Source organism: Coturnix japonica, chromosome 13, assembly GCF_001577835.2.
Source record: "Coturnix japonica isolate 7356 chromosome 13, Coturnix japonica 2.1, whole genome shotgun sequence".
Lineage (NCBI taxonomy): Eukaryota > Metazoa > Chordata > Aves > Galliformes > Phasianidae > Coturnix > Coturnix japonica.
In genome coordinates this window covers 872,890-897,705 of record NC_029528.1, presented here as the reverse complement: position 1 = coordinate 897,705, position 24,816 = coordinate 872,890, and the positions used below count along the sequence as shown (strand labels likewise).

The 24,816-nt window shown below is 52.2% G+C and overlaps 1 protein-coding gene across 5 annotated transcripts in view; it reads left to right on the top strand.

Annotated features, from left to right (window-relative positions):
- Positions 1 to 24,816, top strand: part of ARHGAP26 (Rho GTPase activating protein 26) — a 97,914-nt gene that overhangs the window by 62,065 nt on the left and 11,033 nt on the right. For 4 of the 5 annotated variants that reach the window (XM_015875478.2, XM_015875476.2, XM_015875479.1 and 1 more), the window contains exons 18-20: positions 8,946 to 9,105; positions 12,615 to 12,753; positions 15,249 to 15,402. In XM_015875478.2, coding sequence (XP_015730964.1) covers positions 8,946 to 9,105; positions 12,615 to 12,753; positions 15,249 to 15,402 — 453 coding nt within the window. Of the gene's footprint in view, positions 1 to 8,945; positions 9,106 to 12,614; positions 12,754 to 15,248; positions 15,403 to 15,534; positions 17,720 to 24,816 lie in introns of those variants that run through there. The other variant, XM_015875480.2, reaches the window with a different exon arrangement.

Here is a 24,816-nt window from a genome sequence, read left to right as displayed (position 1 = left end):
GGAGGATCTGTGCTGAAAAACCCAACCTTGTGCCCAGGAGACTTCTAAGGATGCCCCAGAACATCTGTGCTTCACTTCCAAATGCTGTTTTACCGACAGCATACACCAGCTCTGGTGAAGCCTGTTGTTCCCTGGGCATATCAGCTGAGTTAGCACAGCACAGGGTGCTGTGAGCTCAGGGGCAGCTGGTTGAGGAAGTCCCTGGCTGTGTTAGCAGAGTTCTGCTCTCCTTTAATGTGCTTTGTAGGTGCAAAGCAGGAGGTTTTAGAACATTTTGTTTTGCCTTTTTTTGACACCTGGGCTGGTGCTTGCTGCAGTGGGCAGGGCTGGGTGCTGGTGCCTGCTGTATTGCATGGCTGCTGGTGCCCGGCCTGTGGGGCAGAGCTGACTCTGCCCAGGGCATGCACAGCTCTCCTTGCAAAAGGTCAGAGCAATTATTAGGGTTGCAGCAGAAATGTGTGTACGTGTGTTTAGTGAAATTAATTATCTTTAATCATTGACAGCTGTGGCCCGGCCGGCAGTGACTCGCTCCCCGTGTTTTTGCTGTGGTGGTGTTTTCTAATTTACGTGTTTCACCGCCGTGGCACTGATTGCCATCTCCCGCCCAGAGCGTTTCCCACGTATCAGCGCTGATGGTTCCCGTGGTAGATCCAGCAGTAACAGCAGGACGGGGCTCTGCCCAACCGAGTGCTGCTGGCACAAAGGAGGGGGAGGAAAAATCTGCTCCCAGCAGCGCAGCCTGGTGCGTGGCATGGCTGCTCAGAGCTGAGCTGGCCACGATGGCCTCTCCGTGGTGCTCAGTGCCCGGCAGCTCTGGGACACACAGTGCAGCGCTGGGCGGCCGCTTCCTGCTCTTTTCCTCCGGTTGTTTTCCCCGTCTTCCCCCAAAGGTGCTGCAGCGATGCGGCTGACGCCTCTTGGCACGACAGGTCTGATTTCATCCCCGTGGCAGCTGTTTATGTTGCTGTCTGGTAACTATTCATTTGCTTGATTTATGTATTACTTCCAGTAAGTCATTCTTGTCCAGGACATTCTGGAAATTTCCACTAGCCTCTGAGGCCTTTAAGATACGCTTCTCTTGTATGTTCTTGGCCTGATTTGGCTGCCAAAAGAAAACAGCAAGCGAGATCTCTTGACCTTGCATGGAAAGTGTAAGCAGAGTTAAGCAGTGTTCCTCCCTCGCCGCTCTCCCTCTTCCTCATGTTGGAAATGGCGCCCGCGCTCCGCCAGCACTCGGCTTCTGCATGGGGAGCTCTGTGCATGTGGAGCATTGCGGTGATCCATGGGATCTGGGTGCTCGCTGGGGTGGCAGAGGGCAGCGTTTGGTGGAGAGAAGGTGGAAGGTCTGTGTCTGGCCTGTGCAATAGGGATGGACCTTGCACGCCTTCTTGCTACCACCCTGTTTCTGTTTTCCTGCCATTTTGGTGCTTGGGTGAGCTGCGTGTGGGTGCATGCACTACCTGTGTGTACCCTGCAATGGAATCACAGCTTGGAAAAGAGCTCTCAGATCGCCAGACCCAAACCCAACCCACCGTGCCCACTGACCATGTCCCCAAGTGCCACATCTCCATGGTTCGTGGACGCCCAGAGGGGAGGTGACTCTACCACTCCCTGGGCAGTTGTGCCAGTGCTGTTGGTGTGAAAAGCGCACAGAGGAGGGAAGGAAGGAAGAAAATTTAGACTGATCACGATTATTAAAAAAAAAAAAAAAAAAGTAGCAGCAAAAAAAAAAAAAATTGGCAAGAGTGGCTGGAGCTGATGGAATAGTGCTGGAGCCAAAGCAGCGGGCACAGGCTGAAATGTGGGAAGTTCTGTGTGAATGTCAGAAAAAAGCCTTTTCATTTGGGGGGGAAGGGCAGTCGTTGGGTGCCAGGGGGGCTGCAGAGCCTCTGTGCTGGGGGATGTGGGGCCCAGCGGGGCTCAGGTGTCCCTGCTGGGTTGGGCTGGGGCTGGAGCCGGCGGGGTCCTGTGTGCGGAGCTGTGCTCCTCTGCTTCCTTTGTGCTCTGGGGTAACGGGTTGTGTTCCTCTTCCCTGGCTTTGAAAACACAACTTTAAGCAACTATTTCAAATTGTCCTCTTCCTAACTGGAGCCAAGCCCACAAAGATCAATAAGAATCCCTTTTGCTGTAGTGCCTTGACATTATTATAGCAAGTATAGCCAGTTGTCTGTTTATATTTTGTTCCTGAGTGGGGGGGAAATCCCAGTCCAACCCAGCCCAGCATTGAGTGCTGCTGTGTTGTGTTGGATTGGGGCTGACAGGCTGTGCACAGCGCCGTGCCCCCAGCAGTGCAGGGCTGTGCAGATCTGGGGTTTGTAGTGCTGGGGACAGGCTGTGGTGGGGAGATGGCTCAGCAGATTAGTCTGAAATCGTAGTGTGACCGTGCTGCAAGGCTAATCTAATTACAGCAGCTAACTGGAACCACCTGTAGCTGCATGGGAAGACAAAGGCTGCGGAGGGCCCTGCTCCCCTCGCAGCGCCTCTGGCGGGGCTCTGCTGGCTCTGGGCTCCACCAGGCTCACACGCATCTGAAGCATTAATGAAATCTGCATGTTTTTACCGTAATGGCTTCGTTTCCCTTGTTCTCTTTGTTTGTGTGTTAGGCTCCTGGACATACGATTAGCTTTAAGGCAGTTTGTTAGGGATTTAGTTTTCTAAACAAGATGGATTTGTTGGGGAAACTCTGTAAACACTGGGTGCTGGCCGAGGTGTAGCGCGGGCACCGAAGGCAGCAGATGTGCCGTGGAAATGCGGCAAGCGTGAGCTGCAGATCTCGAATGGAATGTGGCTGCAGAGCCAAAGGCTGAGCTCTGCGTTCATTTGCTGCTCAACTCCCACTAAGGTCAGCCCTGGAGCGAGCTGAACCTGAGTGGCTTGAGGCTGTGGGGTGAGGGGCTGAGGGAAGCAGGGCATGGCACTCACCCACACGCCGGTGTGGGAATGGGTTTGTCCTGTGCAAAGCTGGCTGATGGGAAAGGGTGCTTCGCTCTCAGAAACAAGCAGATGCGGGCTGTGCAGCATAGCGGGGCTTTGCAAGCACAGAGGAGTGTCCCTCTGTGCTTTCCCTGCCTCCTGCAGAAACCATTCGTGTGCTTGGGTCATGCAGAGGAAAAGGAAGCACTTAAGCAAGGTCAACGGATGTGCAAATCCCTCCAGCAATTGCAGGCGTTGTCTCCTAAGATCTTGCATCTGTCTTCAAATGGCCAGAACCCATTTATCTGCTGTTGCTGTACAACCTGGCTCTGTGGTAGTATGATGGCCAGGCCCTCCTGACACCAGGGTGGAATGCTGTGCCAGGTGGGCACCAAGCTGCCTTGTGCTGGGAATGCATCCCCTGCCTGCTGGGGTGTTCTCTGCCCAATGCTGGGGCTGAGGGTGATGGTCCCCACTGCCAGAGCCTTCCTGCACATGGAGAGGTGGCTGTGGTGCCTGGTATGAGCTGCCTCTCCCACTCTGTTGGCTCCTCACTGGTTTCGTTGTTAATGGGAAATTCTGCAGAATGAAAAAAGTTAATAATCCCGTAGGTGTTCTCTGTGTTTTTCATACTTGGCTTCCCGTAACATGTGAGCGAGCAAAGGGTTTTGTTCTACTTCTGCAGATGAACTCTTCACCTCCTAAAACTGGATTGCCAAGAGATCAGCCGTTTGCATTTGCTAGTGGCTTTCTTTCCATGTTGCTTTGCCCAGCAGGCCCTGTGCGTTCTGAAGAAGCTCTGCTCTGAGCTACAAGGAGCACGCATTGGAGGCTGCAGCATCTCTAAGCAGGTTGCGTCTGGTGTCCCCAGAGAACATGGGAGTCCTATGTCTGGATCTGATGCTGGGTTGCTTACATTGGACTGGGGCTTGTGCCAGTGGGGCCAGCAGCACGCAGCTGTGGGTGCTGCCACCTTGACACCACGTGCTGTCACCCCTGGGAGGGATTCTGTGGGGTAGGCATTGGGGGTGGCATGTAGTTAACTGGATTCTTTGTAATCGGTTATCACAGTGAAACTGAAACTGTGTATAGAAACAAGAGCAGAGTGTTTTTTGGTATATATTTTTTTTAAGCCTCTTGGTGCATTTTACATTTACATTTTTCATTCTCTCTTGGTGCTTTATCAGAGGGCTGTGCTGATTTTCTTGTTGCAGTGTAAAAGTGCTGGTGATTTCTGCTCTTCTCCAAACACCAGCCTGTGTACCGACGGTGGTGGCAGTGCCAGGGCATGGGGCCATGGGGACACCGGCACTGCTGCACAGCCAAAGCCACACTGCGGGGCTGTCCCTAATGGGAGAAGTGACTGTTGTTATTGTAATTAGAAGAAAGATGTAATTAAGCGGAATGGGCTGAAGTTCCAAATGAGCACTGTGCTCACACATGGAATTAGGGAAGGAGCAGAAGGTTGGGGTCGGGATGTGCGCTACAGGAGCTGCACTCAGTGCCATCCCACCTCCCTAGAGTGTGAGCTGCAGTGGCACTGCATGGCTGCAGTGTCCCCCATTGTCACCATCCTGTTGTGCTCCTGCAATGCATTCCCCCTAAAATCTGGCATCCAGCTCAGCTTGCCAAAACCAGAGGTGCTGCATGTAGAGGTGGAGGTTTGCTCTGCAAAGCCTGCGCTGCAGCACCACGTGTGCTTTACTTGCAAGTCGCAGCGTGCATGGTATTCACACTGATGAGCCTTACCGACACCGAGGTTAGCATTTGTCCTGTGCATCTGTTCAGTGTGATACGAGCACTTTTATTGCCCTGGGAGCGAACCCAAGCCTCCAGCTGTGGCCAGATCCACCCGCGAGAAGAAGGGAACCTTGTTGCAGCAGGACGGCTCCCAGCACGCAGCGCAGAGCGGGGAAACCTGAGAGCCGTGAGGCTGCTGGCTGGGCATTGCAGCTGAGCACTTTGTCTGCTGTTGTTAGAACATTTCTCCTTGTCTGTGCTGGGAGGCTTTGTGCCTCCTCTTGGACCTGCTGGTTGTATCCTGTCCCAGCAGCTCCATTGTGCCTTCCTGGCCATGAGCAGCCCAGAGGTGCCATATCCAGGTCTTAGCTCAATGGGGTAAGTGAGGGCTGTGCAGTTTGCAGGTGAGTCCTTTCTGTGTTTGTGCTCTCTGGCTCAGAAGCTGGAGCTGCCCCAGCTGCACTGCAGCCCATGGCCATGCCCTGCTCCAGCCCTGCCCCACGCATGTGCTGTGCAAGAGCTACTGCTGAGTGCAAAAGAAATCTCCTTGGAGTGACTTGGAGATGTGTCCATGATCATTGTTCTCAGTGCGGTCTTCAAACTTGAGCTATTTCTTTCCTGACACACGTTTGTTTTTGACAAAACTCCACACAAGGGTCTCCAGATTTTGGATCACACCGATGTTCCCACTGATGACCTCACTGACAATACCCCTTTCATCTCCAGGCGTACAGCACTCCTGCATGCTACCCCAGAGCAGCTGCTGCGACTCTGCAGGCAGAGCTGTTGGGCTGTGTGCTGGGCGTCCCACTGCAGCTCTACACAGCAGCCCCTAGTCCTGGGTGCCCTCCATGCCCTTCTCCCAGCAGCACCGCCTCTCTTTACCCCTTCCCAACTCCCTTCCCTTCCCTGCCCCACCTCCCTACCCCCCCTGCAGTGCTGGGCTGAACGCTCGCCCTGCTTCCACCTACACGCTCATCAGCTGCAGCCCAATTAAGCTCCATAATGTGCAGGGATGACTTGAATGCACCCAGGAACATTTCCCAGAACTCATTAGGTTTTATCCCATAAATACCTCCAATTGTGTGCTCAAGCAGCTGCCCACTCTCTGTCCGGGGGTGCGTGTGACCCAAATGGCAGAGATGGGACTGGGGGAGGTGAGAGGGCCCTGGCTGCCCCCGGAGCCATCCTCAGTGCTATTAGGTAAAGCAGTGCCTCTGCCACCCAGCTGTCTGTGCTCATTGTCTGTTCATGTTCAGTATGCAGCAAACTGCCTGAGCCATGGTAGGGCTGCTCACCCCCTGATCGGGTTTTCATGTTAACTGGAAGCTTTGCTGGTGGTGATAGACATGAAATGTGGTTTGACCTTGTAGCAGTGTGGTATAGCAGTGTTGTTTTCCATCCTGTAGGGCTCGTTAGGATGACTGTATTGTTTTTTGGACGCTGGGCACTGCTGCAGTGTGGGATAGCTGCTGTGTGGTGTTCCTGGGCCTTCTCCCACTACAGTGAGTCAGTAGGGAGGGAATTGGGTCCCATAATTGGGTTTCCATGCAGGTGAATAGGAGCTGTAAACCAAGCTGGACAAACTGGGTTTGTTGACACCTGTAAAATAAAGGAGTGCTGGGACAGCATTTCCCACAGCTCGCCATGCCTCAGTGCAGCGCATTTGTTACCTGATGCTGATTTCAAGCCTGTGCAAAAAAGAAATATTTACCGTTCCTGTATGCTTCCCCTGCACTGAAGCCTGACTACCAATTACTCTGTATTAAATTATGTTTGGTCATGCCGGTGATTATACAGTATCCAAGCAACCCAGGCATAATCTAATTTAGCATACAACATGGATTTGCTCTGCTCCTCTTCTCATTTGTTTCTCTGAGAGTGAATGCAAAGCTGAGTGGCTGCGTGGCCTCAGGGCCGTGGTGCTGCAGGGCTGCAGCAGTGGCAGTGTTTGCATCAGTGCCTGTGATGCCGCAGTGGGTGCTGGCAGAGCAGCGGGTGCTGGGAGGGACAGCCCATAGCCAGCCCAGAGCCCAGCTGTGAGCGGCCACTGCTGCCCAGGGAGCAGTGCTGGGTCCCCACCTCCCGTCTGTGCTGCAGGAGACTGCAAAGTGTGGGTGGAGAGAGCCCTGAGAATGGACCTAGCTAAATTACTGCCAGTGCAATTGATTTCAGAGTGCACCGAGGGCCAGGAAGAAACAGCAGGTTAAAAGGAAAATGCAGCAAATACTTGGAAACCTTCTGGAGGGCAGCTCTGGTATGGAACGAGTGATGTCTGCAGAAAGCATCTGTGACAAACACTGGCATTAGGGACACTTTGGGATGAGAACACCCCATCTTTAGAAACCAGGGCATTATTTGCTGGTACAAAGGCAGATGAAGAGGTATAATATATAGCAAATCATCATGTGGATAATGGATGTGGAATGTGAAGGATGTGAGAGGTGAATCATGTTTTGTAGCATAGCTTTAGTAACCATTATAAGGGCTGCTGGTGGAAAAGTACCCGCAGTGCGGTGCAGTGCAGCGGTGCTGTGCCACCCTGTTTGTTCCAGTAGGGACTAAGGGCTGTACGGTTACAAAATATTGGCCCTTTGCAGAGCTGGAGCAGCAGGGCACAGCAGAGTGGGGCCGTGTGTGCAGTGGGGCCGTTCCTGTTGGACACCCATTAACGCTGCAGTCCGTAATAATTAACAGGACCAAGTAGGGCTGCCTGGCGGTAATAAGTCAATGACAGGGCAATTTATTAGAGTGATGTATTGCGTGATAATGGTATTGAGAAATGAAGGGACCTAATTTTGTAAGACTCAGATCAATTTGGTTGGTTTTTTTTTTGGTTTTTTTTTTTGGTTTTTTTTTACTAAATGAACATTGTTTTAATAACCACAGAAGATCGTTACAATTATTATTTTATTAGTACTATTCACAGCTATTTCACTTTCAGTCTTTTGAAACCCAAATGGCAGCGTGCGAGTGTGCGTTTGAAGTACAGATGGTGCTGCAAGGTGAAAGTTCCAGCGGCATTTGTAAATGTCTGTTAGGGAGGTGTGGGAGGAGGAAAGAGCTCTGTGTGCTTGGCCATGCGGCCATGCTCTGCAGGCAGGGGGGGTTCTCAGACACCACCAGGAAACATCCAGGGCTTCCTGACAGCGGGGAGGTGATGGGTGAAAGGGACTTCTGCACCTTCAGGTTCTGTGCACCTTCAGGTCAGAACCTGAGCCTTGGGCATTCTCAGTGGGCTGGTGTGAGCTCTGTGGGGCTGGGGCACGTGGCAGGGCCAGAACATGCAGCAGACCAGTCTGGGGCTGAGGCTGCATGGGACAGAAGCTGGGAAGCTCCAGTCATCCCAAGGTCTGCTGCTGCTGCCACCCAGCAAGCCCTGTGTGGGATGAAGAGTAAAGAGTTCTGACTCAAATGAGATTTGGATGGAGAAGGATAGAAAGCTTATTTTGAGTTTACAGTGTGCTGAAATTAGCTGCGTCTGCACACAAATAAGCATTGCAATCTTAGTTCTGTGATCAGCAATAAAAGCTCATGGCAACAACTTGTAGCAGTGTCTGAGTCCTCTGCTCCCATATGCTAGACTAGTGTGTTTCTCCAGGGGAAGTGGGAGAGAGACCACAGGGAGAAGGCACTGCTCTCCAAGCGATGGGTCAGGTTCTGAAGTCACTGAGCTTCCTGGTTGAAGAGGGCAGGAGAAAACCACAGTGACTTGTGGCAACAGGGCTGTGGGCTCCTGCTGCACGTCCTCCTTGTCACCTCCTTGTGACTTGCGTGTCACTGTGTGACATGTCACCACATGGCCTGTCTGGGAGCAAGGCTGGAGTGTCCATGTGTCCCTGGCTGGGAGGTTTACTTGCCTGGACCCCTGCAGGCAGCCTGTTGGGGCTGACCTGTGGTGAAGGAAAAAAAGATGGGTGAGAAAGGATTGGATTTTGGAACATATGAGGTCACTTGTTCAGCTGGAGAGCAGCGTGTGTCAGAGGTCCAACAATTTGTTTTTAGAAGGGTTTCAAGCATTAATGATTCAAGATGTTTTCCTGGGAGTGGTTTGCAACATGAGCCTCAGTGGCCGGGGAAGTGTTGGGGTTTTATGGGATTAGCCAAATCCTGAGCTGCGGTGCCTGCCATAACACAACACTTAGGGCTGTACTTTTCCACGTGGCTGAGGCTTCAGGGGGCTCCCCAGGAGTGATAGGAAAGCAAACAGACTCGTAAGCCTGGTGCCAGGCAAGGATGGGGGTCCATCCTGATTGTTCCCATCACCTACTTTTGTTGCTTTTCTTTTGCAGAGTCGCAGATAACCACAAGCAGAACCTGATGACTGTTGCTAATCTGGGTGTGGTATTTGGGCCAACACTGCTTCGACCCCAGGAGGAAACAGTTGCTGCCATTATGGACATCAAGTTTCAGAACATTGTGATTGAAATTTTAATAGAAAACCATGAGAAGGTAATGACCTTACTTGCTTCTATCAGTATGGTTTATTTCCTACGCCAGATTTGTCACTTTGCAAGCTGCAGCCCGTTTCCCCAGGGCCCTCCTTGCTGTCTGTGGCCAGAAGCCACAAAGGGCCCGGCTTGGTTCCTGCTTTTCTGACTACATCTGTGTTTATCCAAGCACCGACTTTCTCCTCAGAGCTGTTCTACTGTGACACGATGCAGTTGCGTCTGTCTGTTGCAGGGATGCTCCCACCTGTTGCTGACTCTGCTGGTGCAGCACTGCAATCGCTCTGCTGCAGCTGAGGGGCTCTTGGCCCTCCCATGGGGTGTTCACTGACCCCTGGGGACCTGGTCACCTTTGGGGTGATAACAGGAGAAAGCTCTCAAATGAGTGCCTGTGGGAGGCCGTGTAATTCTGCACATGGCAACACTAGAACACTGAACATGAGCATTGCTCACAGAGTGCTTGTGCATGCATGAGGTGGTGGTGAGGCACAGCAACCTCCAGGGCTACTGGCCAGAGATGATGTGTTGCTGCACTTCCCATGCAGTGCTACTGGGGGCCTGTGTTATGAAAGCAGCCAGGGCCAGGGAGATGAAGGATGTGTTGCTCGGGGCTGTCTGCTACTTGGGGCTCTCTCCAGAGACTGTTAGTCCCCCAGTTCCTTCCATGTGTACGCTGCAAGGCTGAGTCCCACGTGCATGTGGTGCAGGTGTCAGCCCTGGGGCTCACCCTCCTGATGCTGTCAAGGGGCAGCAAGTGCAGGGATGGATGGGGCAGTTTGTATGTTGTTGTTGAAGTTTCCTCCACAGGCAGATATTTAGCATGGAGGAGCTATTTTCTCTCCCTGTGTGGGGTGCAGTTACAGAGATTGCTTAATCATGGGCTTCTGCAGAGGGGCTTGTGAGCAGCAGCCATGAGCCTGTGGCTGAGCCTCAGCCCTGTGCTGAGCAGCGTGCATGAGCCTTGTGGGGCTGTTGGTGGCCATCTGCCTGTCTGTTCATCCATCCGTCTGTCCATCTGTAGTGTCCCAGCGGTGGCACCGGGAAACCATTCAAGCATTGTGTTTCTGCTGTGGGTGCACTTTGCTGACCCTTTTCTTGCTGAGCTCCTTGGCTGCCTTCTCCTTGCAGGTCCTTGCAGAAGCAGGCCCTCAGACTGGTTCTTGTTCCATCCAAAGCTGAACCTCCTCCATCAGGTGGCACCTGGGGGGATTGATGATGGATTTCTGCAGTGATCGCCTGTGTGGGCTGCAGTGCTGCTCACCAGCAAAATGACACCTGGTGCTGCAGGGCTCCCGAGCGCTTCCATGGCTACCCTTCCTTAGGAGTAATTTATGGCACCAGCAGAAGGAAAAGCAGTGACTGGGCTGTGTGCTACCGTCACACATCGACTGCGGGTGGGCGTATGTGCTGCGTGCTGTCTGTGCTGCTGGGTGGCTCTCATGCAGTGGGTACTGATGGTGCAGGATGGAGAGATGCTGTTTGCGCTGCCCATGCTGCATGCAGGAGGCAGTAGGACCTATGTCCCCATTTCTCCAGGAATGATCCCAAGAAAGAGGGAGGTATCAGGAGGCAGCAGCCAGGAGGAAAATCTCCTTTAAAGTCAGTCCTGGTGCGGGTTCGTTCCCTCTTTAGGACTGTTTAGTTTCAGTGTATTCCTTAATTTGAATTGATTGGAACTCATTGAAGTTTCCCCGCAGGAGCTGCTGTAGGTGATTAGCAATATGTGAGCCCTCTGTGCTGTGCTGCTGCTGCTTTATATTGTTTTACGCTGGTGACTCACAGCCACTGTTTATGATTAAGTGCATTCTCAGGGAAAATGTAATTGATTTGAATGGTTCCTGGCAATCAGCGACTGTCTGGTATTACATTATATTTCCCTCAGGTAAGTGGGACGCCTCTCCTGTTAAAATTGCTGTTGTCACTGTGTAACAGTGGGGCACAGAGTGCTGCTGTGTGTGTGTGTGCCCTGAGCTGCAGTGGGGCAGATGGGAGCCCTGAAGCACCGGAGCTGGGGCAGATGTGCAGTGTATATTTGTGAGAGCAGCACAGTAGCATAACCTGCTTCAGGATACGTGTGGATTGTGTGTTTTTAAAGGGATAAAATGGTTTTTCTGCTGTGGCTCTGGGTGTTGCCATGACAAGCAAACTGAGAGTGGATCCTCTGCAAGAAACCAGGGATGCAGTGCTGGAAAATTGCAGGTGTCCATCCATTTTATTTTCCAAAGCGGCTCCTTTAATACTGCTCTGGAAAAGGCAATTTGTATGAAGTGTTGGGAAATGATGAGATCAGTGCACGGTGCTGCTGGTGTTCCCTTCAGACCAAGGAGGGAGCAGCTGACCTGTGAGTGTGTGCAGTGCTGATGACCAGCAGGACTGGTCTGAGCATCACTCAGACCCCAGCAGTGCCTCAGTCAGAGTCAGAATTAACACTGAGGTCAAAGCCCTCTGCACCCCATCTTTATTTTCTGCAATTAGCAAAGCTTTGTAGCAGCGATGCCCTTGGCAGCGCTTTTAATTCCTCGTGGTGTAAAGCTCTGCACCACTCCTGGCTGGAGCTTCCAGCTGAGGCTGGAGGGCAGCAGCTCCTTGCAGAGCATCTCATAGGTTTGGCTGTGTTCCACCAGGGGCGCGGGTTGCTCCAGGAGCCTCCAGCTGCACAGTGAGCACACGGGGGCTGTACGTGCAATTTATGGAGCCTGGCTGCTGCTCTCCCACTCTGATGATTAAACTGTCTCGCTCTCTCCGTTAATTGGACTCTGGGATGGGAGAGTTATAACGCAGGTCTGCACGGTGAGGAACGTGTCTCAGTTATTTTTCTTAAACTGAAAAGTGAAACAAACTGGAGAAGCATTGAAATGAAGGAGAACAGAGCTCCCTGTGCTGCTGCGGAGGCTGGCAGGGCTTCTAGGGGTGTGATGCTGCAAGACCACCCCTAGCAGGAACTGTTTCTTATATTGGCTCTGGGTCCTCTGACTCCTCCCTGTTTGGAGCTTCAAAATAAACTGGTGCTTTTGGAAAGGCAGCTAGCTCTTGTCTTCCCTTTGTTGAGAGTGGTGTTATTTAGCCTGGGTGCTGTGTGCCACCCTGAGGGGTTTGGGAGGTGGCTCAGTGTCAACCTGCCTCTGCGTCCTGGTGGTCCAGCTGTGCCCTACCCTGTCCAGCTGTGCACTGCCATGTGTGCATACCTGAGTGTCTGCTGGGGTTCTTGCCCTGGGCCTTCTCCCACCAATACCAATACCTGCGAGGGCACTGCAGGCCCTTCACAAGGAGCAGCCTGCCAGGTTGTTGTGGTTTGTCACATTTTGCACTGTACACATTTGGTGAAGAGTGGAGAAAAGGAGTGCAAACAGAATGGGAATGTGGAGTTTAGGAAGTCATGCCCCAAATGTTACTTCATTGAATGCGTTACCTCGGTTGGTGCTGTTCCTTGGTGTGATGGCAGGATGCTGCGGGCAGAGAGCTGCTCTGCTCGAGCAGGTGATGCTGAGGAGATCTCTTTGTTGGCTTTAACAGATATTTAACACTGTGCCGGAGACACTGCCGTCAAACTCACAGCTGCTGCTGTCCCGTAAGAAGAGCACGGACTCGAAGCCTCCGTCGTGCAGTGAGCGGCCGCTCACCCTATTCCACACTGCGCAGCCCAATGAGAAGCGTAAGTGTCCTCATCACCCACCCCCATCCCGTGTCACTGCACACCACCATTCCCCTGCCATGGAGCACAGCTGTGCTGGTGCTGATGAAAGATGCATCCTGTAAGGGGATAGGGCCTCTGCTCCCTGCACTGCTGTGCTGATGGAGAGTGCAAAGCCTGCCTGGCATCCCAGGCTGCAGCAGGGCTTGGTGCAGGCTGCAATAGTTAGGAATAGAGTTGCTGCCCCTTCCCACATCCCTATCTGCTGAGGGACACATGGGGTGTCCGGAGTTGATCCTCATTTCTTGCTGGATGCCCGCAGGCACTTTTCCTTTTACAGACACAATGAGCCTGGCCAGGAGGTTCTGTATTTTTCTGTGGAGTAGGTGATGTGGTCATTTAAAAATGTTGAAGATCATCTCTCCATTTTGGTCTCTATTTGGTGCTCCAGATATGTTGGTGAAGGAGTCAGCATCCCCTCCCATCTCACTCTGCACACGGCTGTCTCACATGCTACAGAGCAGAAATACACAGCAGCAGTTTGCTGTTCTGCTCCCGGAGCTGTGACTGAGCAAAATGCCACAGCAAAGAATCCTTTGCTTAATCTGTACATGGTATCAGCCCTTTAAAAAGGAGGAAATAGAATAAAGGGACGGTTTCCAATTCTGCCGTTCATCTCTCATCCTCTGTAGATGAAACACTTCCAGTTTCTTGGCTGATAGGGACTTTAATTCAATGTTGGCTGGTAGCTGTGTCTGAGATTACACAGACAATTGACACTGATTTGTGAGGCTTACAGAGCTTATTTTCGAACTTTAGCCTCAGGCAGAAAGTGTTTGGAAACAACTGGATGTGGCATCTGAATAGGCTGCAGGGCACTGCCGGGGCTGTGCAGCACACGGAATGGTTCTGAAAACTGTGCTGTTGGATTCCAAGACCAAGGAGTGCTTTGGATCGACCTCTTTGGGGCTTTAGGCCCTTTGGCAGGTTTATTTCTCCCTTATTTCATCTGCTGGCTGCTGTGTCTTCCAGTCAGTGTTTGGAGAGTTCCCTTGATAGCCTGTTGGAGGCCAAGATTCATGGTGTAGTTTCAGGAACCCAGTAACGTGTGTCAATGTAATTATCTCATCCTTGGCATTGGCTGATCTCAGGATGATAGCCTGAGCTAAATGGGGTTTGAGCCTTTCACCCGCCTTGTAAGCTCTCTGACTTTGTCCAGGCACCATGAGAATCTGGAGCACAGTGAGTGATGTGAGGAGGAGTGTTGGTTCGCTCTCCCTCTCTTTGCATCCATGGCCTTTTGGTTTTCCTTAGAAACAGTGGCAGAGGGCTCACCCAACATCACACCGCCCCGTCCCTGAGGCAGTGCTGCTCCCAAGCTGTTTTCTAGGCATGCAGGGGGTCCTCTCTGCTGTGTGCTCAGGATTAGCTCTCCATGTAGCTCAGGAGTTTCTCTTACACAGCTTTCTCCTTCTGTGAGTATTCATTGTTGACTTAATGTAAATATATAGTTGGGATGGGGTCAAGAATAGGGGGTTCTCTGTAACTGTGTGCTTTTCAGTAGCGATTTCATCATGTCAGTGTGCACAGGGGATACAATTTCTTTGAAAGATTTGTCATTAAAGTACCACTCCTTGTGTTTTCCAGCAGTTGTCTCTTTCAGGAAACATCATCACAGAAGTAGCAGTTCTCTGCAGTAGAGCTGCTTTCCGTGCCATCAGTGATGATAATTGCCTCTCCCAATTACAATTACAATTGCTGCTTATACGGGAAAAGCATCTTATGAAAATGAATTAATGTGATTTTAGGTAATTCAGCATGGAGATGAGGAGGAAACCCATGCTGGGGAGGTTGCTTTGTGATGCATAATATTTTCACACCTCAGTGCTGAAGTTACACAAATAAGGGGGATGCCTCTTAGCACGGAAGGATGAAGGGAAACAAGGAGATCTGTGTCCAGGCCGGGGCAGTGAGCTGGGCGGGAGAGCAGGCTTTTCTCCTCACTGGTGTTATCAGCAGTGCTGCATTGTGGTTGTAGACCTGGGCAGGAAAGGTAGATTGTGGCTGATGTCACGTTTAGACTGAAACATTCTTTGTCTGGGATAAACTTTAATTGGGTGATCTGTCCTTTTCTCCTTCCAAAACTGTCATCCTCTCTGAGGTCCTGTGGTACCAGATTTCAGCCACAGACAAACTCATTCCTGCACATAGTTTCGTCCCTTTCTTTCTCGGGTTATGTGGCCCTTTGAAAGTCTTTGGGAATATAAAATATTAATATATTGAGTAAAATTAACATTTTCATGCTAAAAATGCTATTTGTTTAAAATATAGTTGCAGCTTTGAAAAGATAAAAGAATAGCTGTTCCTTCTCATACTTTAATGCATAATGGCTGGGAACTCAGTGCCTGTATGTGGAGGTCTGGTGGGATGCTGCTGAATTTACGTTAGGGAAGGGGTGATGGGCAGCAGCCTGGCTGCCTCTGTCTGACAACTCTTGGTTTTTTGGTGCTTTCCAGAGGAAAACAGAAACAGCATCATCAACTCCAGCCTGGAATCCGTCATCTCGTCCAATATGAACAGCTTCCTCAACTCCAACAGCGCACCCCAGTCCAACCTGAACACAAGTGATCTCGAACTAGAAGTAATTAAACCCAACAGGCCAAATTCGCTGTAAGTATGGTGGTAATTAGTGTTTTGTAGGCTCACCGTCCTTAATCTTTAATCAGGGCTGTTTCTCGCTCTGAATCCCAGTAGTTTGTTGGAGAATGCAATTTAATGCTTTAATTTTTAATGGGTGCCTAGGGTGCGTCCTGCACGTCTTGGTCTGAGCTGTGGGATCAGCAGTGTGGGTCTGCTCTGAGCCTGCGGGCTGTGCTCCAGGCTGAGCCCTGCATTGCTGCTTGAACTGCTTGACCCATCTGGAGATAACTGCAGCAAACACAAAGGACTATTCTTCTGACTTAAATCCTATGACTGTTGTCAGTACTGTTGATCTCTGGCCAAATCTGTGCCATTGCTTCTGCTATTGCTTCCTTCATCTGGAAAGTTCAAGGGAAAAAATAGCGACCTCAGCAATGACTCCCAGGGGACGGCCAAGTTATTTGTGTAGTCCCCTGGACTTGACACAGCCTTGCACCACGGACGGCGCTGCCACGGGGAATTTCCTTCCTGCCGTGGCCCTGCTGGGCCGGCGCATTTTCCCACAGAACCTCCTCTCCTGCACACATGATGATGTGCTCTGAGCCCTGCAGCCGTGGTCCCTCGAGCCCAGGCTGATTCCCTGTGTCCGTGTAGGTCAGTGTGGGGCAGCCTTCCTGCCCTGTGTCCCCATGCGGCCTGCAGTGCGGCTCTTTCTCACCCAGTCCTGCAACCAGGCCCTTAGGAGCCCGTGGTCAACACTTGGATTCAGCTGGTTTCTCCTGGGTCCCCACAGAAATGGCTTGGTGCCGCTGCTGGTGCCCATGGTTGTGGCTGTCCTGCTGATGTAGGATGCAGCACTTGGGCAGCAGCAGCGTGTGGTGAAGGTAAGTGCATGTGTGCAGAGCAGGGCTCTGGCCATCACCCATTGGTGTCACTTCCTTCCCACCACCTCTGCTGCCCCAAGCAGCCAGGCCTCGTACCAAGGCTGTGCATTCCCCGGTCTTGGTGCTGCAGGTGTCCGCCGTGGGATGCTGCACTGCAGAGTTGCAGCCACAGGTAGGACAGCACAGTGCTCATCAGCACTGCTGGGTTTTAAAGTTTGCTGAGATGCATTCGTTCGTCCTTAAATGTCTGCTTTTAACCTCATTTGTCCCATAAAAATGTCATTGCCAGATTTCTTCCGCTGTGCTGTGGTAGCTGTATGAATTCAGATTGTTTTGCTGCCTCTGCAGCTGGCTCCATCCAGCCCACGGTGCTCAGCCCGACTCTGCACTGGGGGCAGCAGCAGGAGGTGTGGGTGGGATGCTTGGGGTCAGAGCAGCCTGAATGGTGCCAGTGTCCTGCAGTGCTGTCCTTTCTGCCCTGCTGTGCAAATAACACCTGTACAAAGCCGGCCCTGTTCCTTTAAGCAGCGCAGTGGCTGGGGCTGTGCAGTAATTCCCGTATGCCCATGGGCAATGAGGTTGGTTGCTGTTATCTGTTAGAGCTGTGAGAGTTTCCATTGCTCTGCTGTAGTTACTGGAGCAGCGGTGCGGGTGTCGTGGCAGCAGGCAGGGTGTGTTGGTGCCTTGCTCTTGGTGCTCCTTCAGCTCCATGCCAAACCCTCTGCCGGTCCTGTGAGACCCATTGTGGAGCTCGTCTTCTTTTGGGATTGGTGGGTTTGGTGCCATTGATTGCCTGGTCTCAGGCCCCTGGATCATGTGGGCAGTGTGACACATGGTGACCCTGGTTTATCCACTTCTGGTACGTTTTTGCTCACACGAGTTACAACTGGTAACAGCTGATCTCAGTAGACTTGTTGGAGTAAAGTTGGTTGTGTCCCAAGGAGTGCAGTGGAGCTGTGAGGGGCCTGGAGCACACATCCTATGGGGAGCAGCTGAGGGAATGGAAGTATTTTCTAACCTGAATGATTCTGTGGTTTAGTGGTGAAGAATTACACATATGAGGGATTTCTTGGTTTGGTTTTGCTGCAGCGAGCCCTGATACATTCTGAGCTGGCCTTAAAACGTGGTGTTTAATAACTGTGAGCGCTGTCTGTAGTGGTGGAGATGCACGAGTGCATCCCAATGGTGAGCAGTGCCGTGCCCTCAGGCCGCTCTATGCTCCTGCTCCTCACATCTCATGCAGAGCAGCCACACTCTCTGTGCCATGGTGCCACAGCAGCCGAGGCTTTGCCTTCCTCAGTCCTGTTCCTCCATCACCAGCCGAGAGGGAAATAGTTCAGCTGTGGGATGAAGGCTGTTCCTTCCCAGCCACCAATCAGGGTTTTACTATGGGAATGCGCTGATTTATTAGGGCTGGGTTTATTTTTATGGAAGAAGCGCTCGGGGCGGGAGCTGTGCTGTGAGTCAGCAGGGCTGCTCCCCACCAGGGGCTGTCGCTGCAGCTGTGGGCACGAGGGAGTGGAGCTGCTGCCTGCTGCCACCCCCTGCATGGGCACTCTCTTTCGAAATGATCTCTGGTTTTCTTTACCTTTGACGTTGCAGAAAGCTGTCCTAGAAAACATGGCCAGACAAAAGCCAGGGAAGCCTGTGCTTCTACCACAGGGAGATCCTTCAGCTGCCATGGGGGAAGTTTTCAAAGTCAGTTGTGTGATGAAGGTGAATTGTGAGCGTGGTTATTAAAGTCCTCCAAACGAACACTTCGCTCTGGTGGTGTGGAGCTGTAGGTCACTGCAGATGACCACAGGAGCTGCTTTTCAGCTGGGTGTGCTGCGCTGACAGCCTGCACCATGCTTGGTGCCTGCCTTCTGTTTCTTCTTCTCTCTTTATTTCCCAGCCTTGTCTGTACCCCGTGCTGCCCACAGAATCCAGCTGCCTTCAGGATCCTTGCCATGCTCAGGGTGTGTGCAGCTGAGCAGGGCTGGGTGCTGCAGGCTGGGTTGATGGCTTCTGCTTTCATGTGTAGTGAGTTCAGCAACTGGGTCTGCAGCTGCTGCTGTGTGGCACTGCTGCTGGGTGATGCTGCTCCTGCTGCTGGGTACTGGAGTCTGTAAAATCAGGAGCAGCCGAGGCTCACTGGATACTGTGGATGGAGCAGCAAGGCTTTCAGTTTCTCCTCTCCTGGCAGTTTCATTCTGTGCGTGACTGTTCTGAAGGTGAGGTGGGGCCGCTGATTTTCTCCATGTAACCAGACAGGCGGGATTTTTGCACTGCTACTTCACAGTCATCAGCGCGAGCTCTTATGACTGTCAGCGTGCAACAGTGCCCAGGGGGCTTCTGCCTCCCCTTTCAGAAGGAGAGCTTTGCATTGCAAGCACAGGGAGGCTGTGGGGAGGGAGAGGAGCACCCAGAATTCACTGCCTGCTGCAATCTGGGCTCTGTGTGACCAGCAAACATCCCTGTGCTATGGGAGGGGAACTCTTCTCCCTTCCTGAAGTCCTTGGCCGTGTCTTTGCAGCGCTGTTTCCCAATGGTAGCTCTGAGCATTCATTTTATCACCTCCCACCCTTTTTAATGTTTTGCTGCCAGTGAAGAATGTTCCACTGCTTCTGATACAATAAAGCGCAGCCCAATAGTATTTCTGGGATGGTTCTAAGTCACATGGAAATTTCCAAACAGTTACTTCTTAGAGTTTTCTAATGCACTCCGAGGGATAGTGGGTTTCGGAAGTTACAAAACCCTCCGTGTATTATTTAGCAGTGTTCTCAGAGACAAAAGCTCCCATTTCTGGGCCGCCTGCATGGCAGCATGCCTGGGGACCCGGCCAGCACTCATGGGGCCTGGCAGCAATGGGAGGGTCGTGCAGAGCTGCTCTGCCCTCAGCCCTGAGCCTCAGAGAGGGGCTGTGGGGACAGCTGGAGAGTGTGGGTTGAAGGCAGCAGTGAGCTGTGCCTTGCTTTGTTGGGCCATGTTGTGCCATGCCATGCTGTGCTTGTTGTGCTGTTCCATGTCAGGCCATGCCATGCCTGTTGTGCTGTGCTGTGCCATGCTGTGCTGGGTGCCCTGGCTGGAGCACTGCAGGCAGCACATGGCTCTGCAGCTCTGAGTGGTGACAGGGCAATTCAATCCCAGGGCTAATTTTAGAGCAGGTTGTGAGGCTGTCCTTTCACGGGGACACCACAGCTCTGGCCATCCCAGGCGGGCGCTGGGCAGCGAGTAGGGGCAGGCTCACAGTCCTCACATGCCTCCTCCACACTGGGCATCCCTCCTGGCACAGTGCTGGGGTGAGCCTGGCTGCAGAGCCAAGCACAAGGCCTCCAAGGCACAGCCGGGCACTTGGAAATAAATGCTGCGTGATGGGAATTGTGAGAGCCCCACAGGAGCCCCTTGGTTGGGATGGAGGCCAGGAGTTGCCGAGCTCACCCCAAACTCTGGGAGCTGGGGGGGGTGGGAAGTGGCGGCTGCGGCCGCCGGGGGTGAGGGTGGGGGCAGAGCCAGGGGGGCCCTGCGGGGGCCCAGGGAAAGCCACAGAGCCTGACGAGCAGGAACCTCCACGGTTGGAGCAGGGTGAAGCATGGAGGTGGGGCAGGAGGATTTACCTGTGCAAAGCAGGCACAAAAATGCACATTTTTCTTTGAGGTGGGACCAGAGCGTCGGTTGTGTGGGTGGCTGTCTCTGAAAATACCAGCTCTGGGTTGGCTTTGTTTTACTAAAATCCCAAGGAGGTACCCCAGCAGGACATGGGAAGGCATCCCCAGGCTGGGAGCTCAGCCATGTGCAGACTGGGTTAAAGCTGTGTTACAGCCCTGGTGCCTTTAGGGCTTTGTGGCTTCTGTCAGACCATCTAGTGCATGGGATGGGTACTGGGCTGGGCATGAAATGCTGCCTGTCCCCCCCGGGGTGGCTAGCCCCTGAGATAGCTGTCCCATTGGGGTGGCTGAGTGATCCAGTGCCTTCTTTGCCCTGGGGACTCCAGCTTTAGGGAATCATAGCTTTGGGAAACTTGGGTTTAGTCGTCATGTGTCTGTTTGCATTTTATTTTATTTACTTATTGACCAAGTATGGCTATTTCTTTCCCTCCATGGGTATGGAAAGAAATGAGGAGCAGACCTAAGGTCTAGTGGTCATGAAAAAAATAGCCCAGTTAGTGTGAGGAAGAGAAGTTATTCCCATGTGCTTTTGATTTACAGGACCAGAACAAATTTTCACTGGACATCCCAGTGCATGTTCTCCATCCCAAGCTGGCACTGCTGCGTTGCCATGCTCTGCTCTGGGGTCCTTGGGGATCCCAAATCCATGTCCAGCAGCAAATAATGAGGGTAGCGTCACTGAATGGCAAATGGTGATGTTTGTTGGAATAAATAGTCTCTTAAAAACGCAAATAGCTTCAGCAATTACCAGTTGTAAGACACATAAGCAGAAACACATGAGCAGTGAGTAGACCTTTAAATGCCGCTGGTTCCTTGCAGAATTGATGTCACTTTTTCCACTCTGAAAAATAACCCTGTGAACATGACACAGCCTTATTCAGCAGCTCTGGTGCCCGTTCCTGCTCAGAAGGCAGATTTCTGCAGCAGAAATGAACTGGTTTGGTGTTTTGTTGGCTCTGTTTTAACTGCTGCGGAGTTGTCAGCAGTAGGAGAGAAGTGAATTTTTCCTGTGCCTGGCTTCGTTAGTCAAAGCAGCGCGGGGGCAAACCCTGGTTTCAGGAGTGGTACCACTGTGTGGCTGGTGGTGATATCAGCCAGGTGTGAAGGTCGGCAGTTCTGAAGGAGAGAAGCTGAGTTTCTGGGTGCTGTGAGAAGAAACTTATTTGTGAAAGGACCCCCCAGAAGGCACACTGAGAGCAGGGCGGGGGGGGGGGGAAGGGGGTCACTTGCAGGCTGTGAATGCCTGGGAACTCTTTGCAGCTTTAATTTCATTCACTGCAGAAAGCTCTGAGCCAGGACCCTGTTGTTTTCTAAGCTGTGCTTGGCGAAGCCACAGTGGAGAAGTTGTGAGCATAGGAGCCGCTGGAATGTGGCTGCCAGTGGTGCCCAGGGCTGCTGCAGAAGCCCTCTGTAGGGCAGTGCCCTGTAGGGCAACATAATGCCCTAGATGGGTGTAAAGGGACCCGAGGTGCAGCAGCCAGCAGTACAGCCCTCAGCGTGGGGCTGGGGTCTCCATCCCTGTAGTAAATCTTGTGCTTACACCCTGGATCTGGCTGCAAAGGCTGGAATGGCAGCTGGTCCCACGTGTTGGGTTTCCAGCTAGGAAAATGTCCATGCAGCTCCTGAGGGGGTGTCACAGGGGTCATTGGGGCGCAGTGTCTGTGAGATGCTTGTTTGTCACCGCCGCATTTTTCATGCCTTCAAAAAGTGAGTGATGATGGTTGATAAGCAAGTGGTGCTCTCAGCAGGCAGTATCTGGCTGATTTGGCAGGGGGACATGCCATCTGTGTCAGCTGGTACTTCTGCTCGGGGCATTGAGGAGCAGGATGGTGCTGAGGGCCATGCCCAGCAGGGTGGGCGCAGGCATCGGGAGCCCCTGCTGCCCTTGCCCACTCCTGGCAGTACTTCTTGCAGCCTTCTGCTGGAGCTGTGAGCCCACCTGAGCAGGGACCCCCTGCTCTGCAGACCCCAGTGCAGGTGAGGCGCAGCACAGCTATGGGTCTGTGCTCAGGAGGAGGGGGATCGTTTACTGCTCAAAGCAGAAACCACACGTCTTCTCCTGGATTTCACACTTGAGAACATATCCTGAAATTCCCAGTCTGTTGCTTGGCTTATTCCAGATGACATCATATTCCAAGTATCTTATGACTTATTTACTTTTTTGGGTGTCTGTGTTTGTTTTAGTGAAGCAGCTTTAACTTGGGAGTCCCATGTTCTGCCTGCAGTCAGACAGCTCCATGGGCTTTGGGGACTCAGGGATCTGGCAGGCATCCTTACAGCTGCTTCTTCAAAGGCAGGAGCAGCACGCTCAGGAGACTGCAGATAGATGTGCTGCAGGCATAGCTGCTGAAGGTGGTGCATTTTGAGACTCCATACACACTCACAGGCATACAGACAACCATTTGTATTTATTGGTATGTATAAATTCCGTAGTTCTTTTGTGTGTTGTGCTCACATAATCCTGAATTTATTCTCGAAGCATTTATGTGCTTTTGGTAAGTATGTCAGGACAAAAAAAAAGATGCTTGTAGGCCACAAGAGCAGCAATCTTGTTTGGGAAGAGCAGAGGGAAGTGACAAACTTTCCTTGCAATATTTGGGATGCTGGCTCTGTGCTCTGGGGAAGGGCAGTGCAGGGTGGGGGTGTGGTCTGCTTTTCTGCCCCATGCATTTTCCATTTGCCCAGGAGTTTGGCATCACCGCTTCTCAGACCTTCATCTCTTTGACTTCTCAGTTGGCTCCTGGTCTAGAAATTTTCCACAAGTCCAACTTGAAAATTAGGCCAAATGTTCTCATAAAGTCTCCAGTTTTGTAGCTAGCCCCACGTGAACTAGCAGCCATTCATCAACGTATTTTCTATGTGCTCATCCATTAAAAGAGAGACAATTCAGCAGTGTCCTTTTTACTAATGCGTGCAGAAACCTACCCTCCTTTCCTCAGCAGGAATAGAGAGTGTGGATGCTTTCAGCCTGCAGCTCAGCCATTAACCTCAGCAACCTCCCGGGATGTTAGTGCCCTGGCAGGCAGTCACAGCAGAACAGTGGAACAGCAGGACAGGGGGACAGTGGGACAGTCCGTGCAGGCTCCTGCTCCCTGCAGCTCCCTGCAGCGCTGCCTCCCAGGAGACTTCTCAGAAGTTTCTGCTTTTGAACTGCACGGCTCTGTTTATGTGATTTGCTCTGGGAACATCTGAGGGTGCTTCTCCCAAACTGAATTAGATTAGAATGGTACGGCTCCCTCCAAGAGGACTAAAAAAGCATTTCAGACTTCAGTGTCACATACGCTTACAAGACAGCTTTCCTGAAAGCCCGGGGAGGAAAATACATCCACTGCACTTTCATGGCTTTCTTAATTCATATAATTAGTGTGGAGATGGCTGTGTGGCTGTATTTTCTTTAAAGAAACTGCCTCAGACAAATATTGGCTAATGGAAATTTCACTTTCAAATTAAGCGGCATTTGAAAACACATCAAGGCCATTGTGGGGAAATGGATGCAGGAATCAAAGATGCTACAACAAAGCGTTCCCTGGGATGGCTGGAGGAGCAATGCAGGGACGGGGCAGCACTGAGCATCTCCTGCAGCACTACCCTCCTCCCCTGCCCCGCTCTGCTGCCCGCGAGCTCTGGGCTGAGTCTCCCAAAATTGCTCCCAGCCAACTCTTTTATTGAGACTGCTGAAAGCAAACCCATAGTAAATTAGCTCACTGCCACCTATAAATGTCACTAGAAACAAAATATTTTACAAACCCAGCTGAATGCGTTCTTGGGTTCCTCTTCCTGCGGGCAGATTTAATTCAGAGCCAAGGATGCAGCCCAGACTCTGCTTGGCAGAGCCTTTTGTGAGTTCGGGGTGCTCCTGCAGGGCACTGACTGCTGTGGGTGCTGGGTGTTGCGTCCAGCAGTGCTGCCAGGCTCTGGTTTCCCTGCAGAAAGCAGTGATTTCCTCAGAGGGGCTGGGGGAGCGCGGGGCCACCGCTCATAAAGACCTCCTTTCTCCTCTGAAAGAAGATCTGGGTGCCTAATTAACTTCATAAATGAGCTGGAGCTGCGAGGCCACCACTTTGCCATGAAATGGAGGTAACCTAATCTCTGCAGCCCTTTCTGCCTGGGAAAGGGATCCTGCCCACGATTAATTCACTCTCACCTGCTTTCCGTCCAGCTGCATTCTGACCGCGCACAAAGCCGGTGTGCAGACACTGTTGACAGGGCTGTGCTAAGCTGGGAAATTATCAGCAGCATAAGAACCGTGGCCAATTACTGAGTTGTGCACTGCATCGCTGCCCGCCTCGCCTGCCCTGGGTCACAGAGCTGTGGGTGCTGCCCTCAGTGTCCCAAGGCTGGGGGACACAGGAAGGGAACCTCCGGGAGGGAGCAGCACCGCTTCAGCTTTGCTGCTGTCTGTGCTGCACTTGGAAAAACACAAAAGAAGGTGGCAGTGGAGAGGAAAGTATCCTGGGGGCTCAGCCCGTTGTGGTTCCACCGTGGGTCACTCAGGAACCTCTGCATCCTTGAGGGACTCCGTCCTTCTGGGCACAACCCACAGTGAAAGCTGGGAGAGCACAGGGAGCATTACAGGTGGAAGTGCAGAAATAGCCAGCTGAGAAGTGACTGCCCCAACCCTGGGCATGGGTGCATTCCTCATCCCTGGGCCAGGCTGGAGGGGTCCTGGGACAGCCTGAGGTGTGGGACACCCTGCCTGCAGAGGGGTGTGCAAGTTAGGGGCCTTGCAGCCTAAGCCCTTCTGTGAATTGTGCACATTAACATTGTGCACGTTAACATTGCCTGTGCTTGGTTAATGGGTATGGCACCCAGCTGTGCTGCAGCTGGAGAGCAGTGCTGACTGGGTAGAGCTGTGGAGGCAAAAGAGTTAATGCAAAGTTTGAGTTTTTTGAGCAAAAAAGGGAAGAACAGAT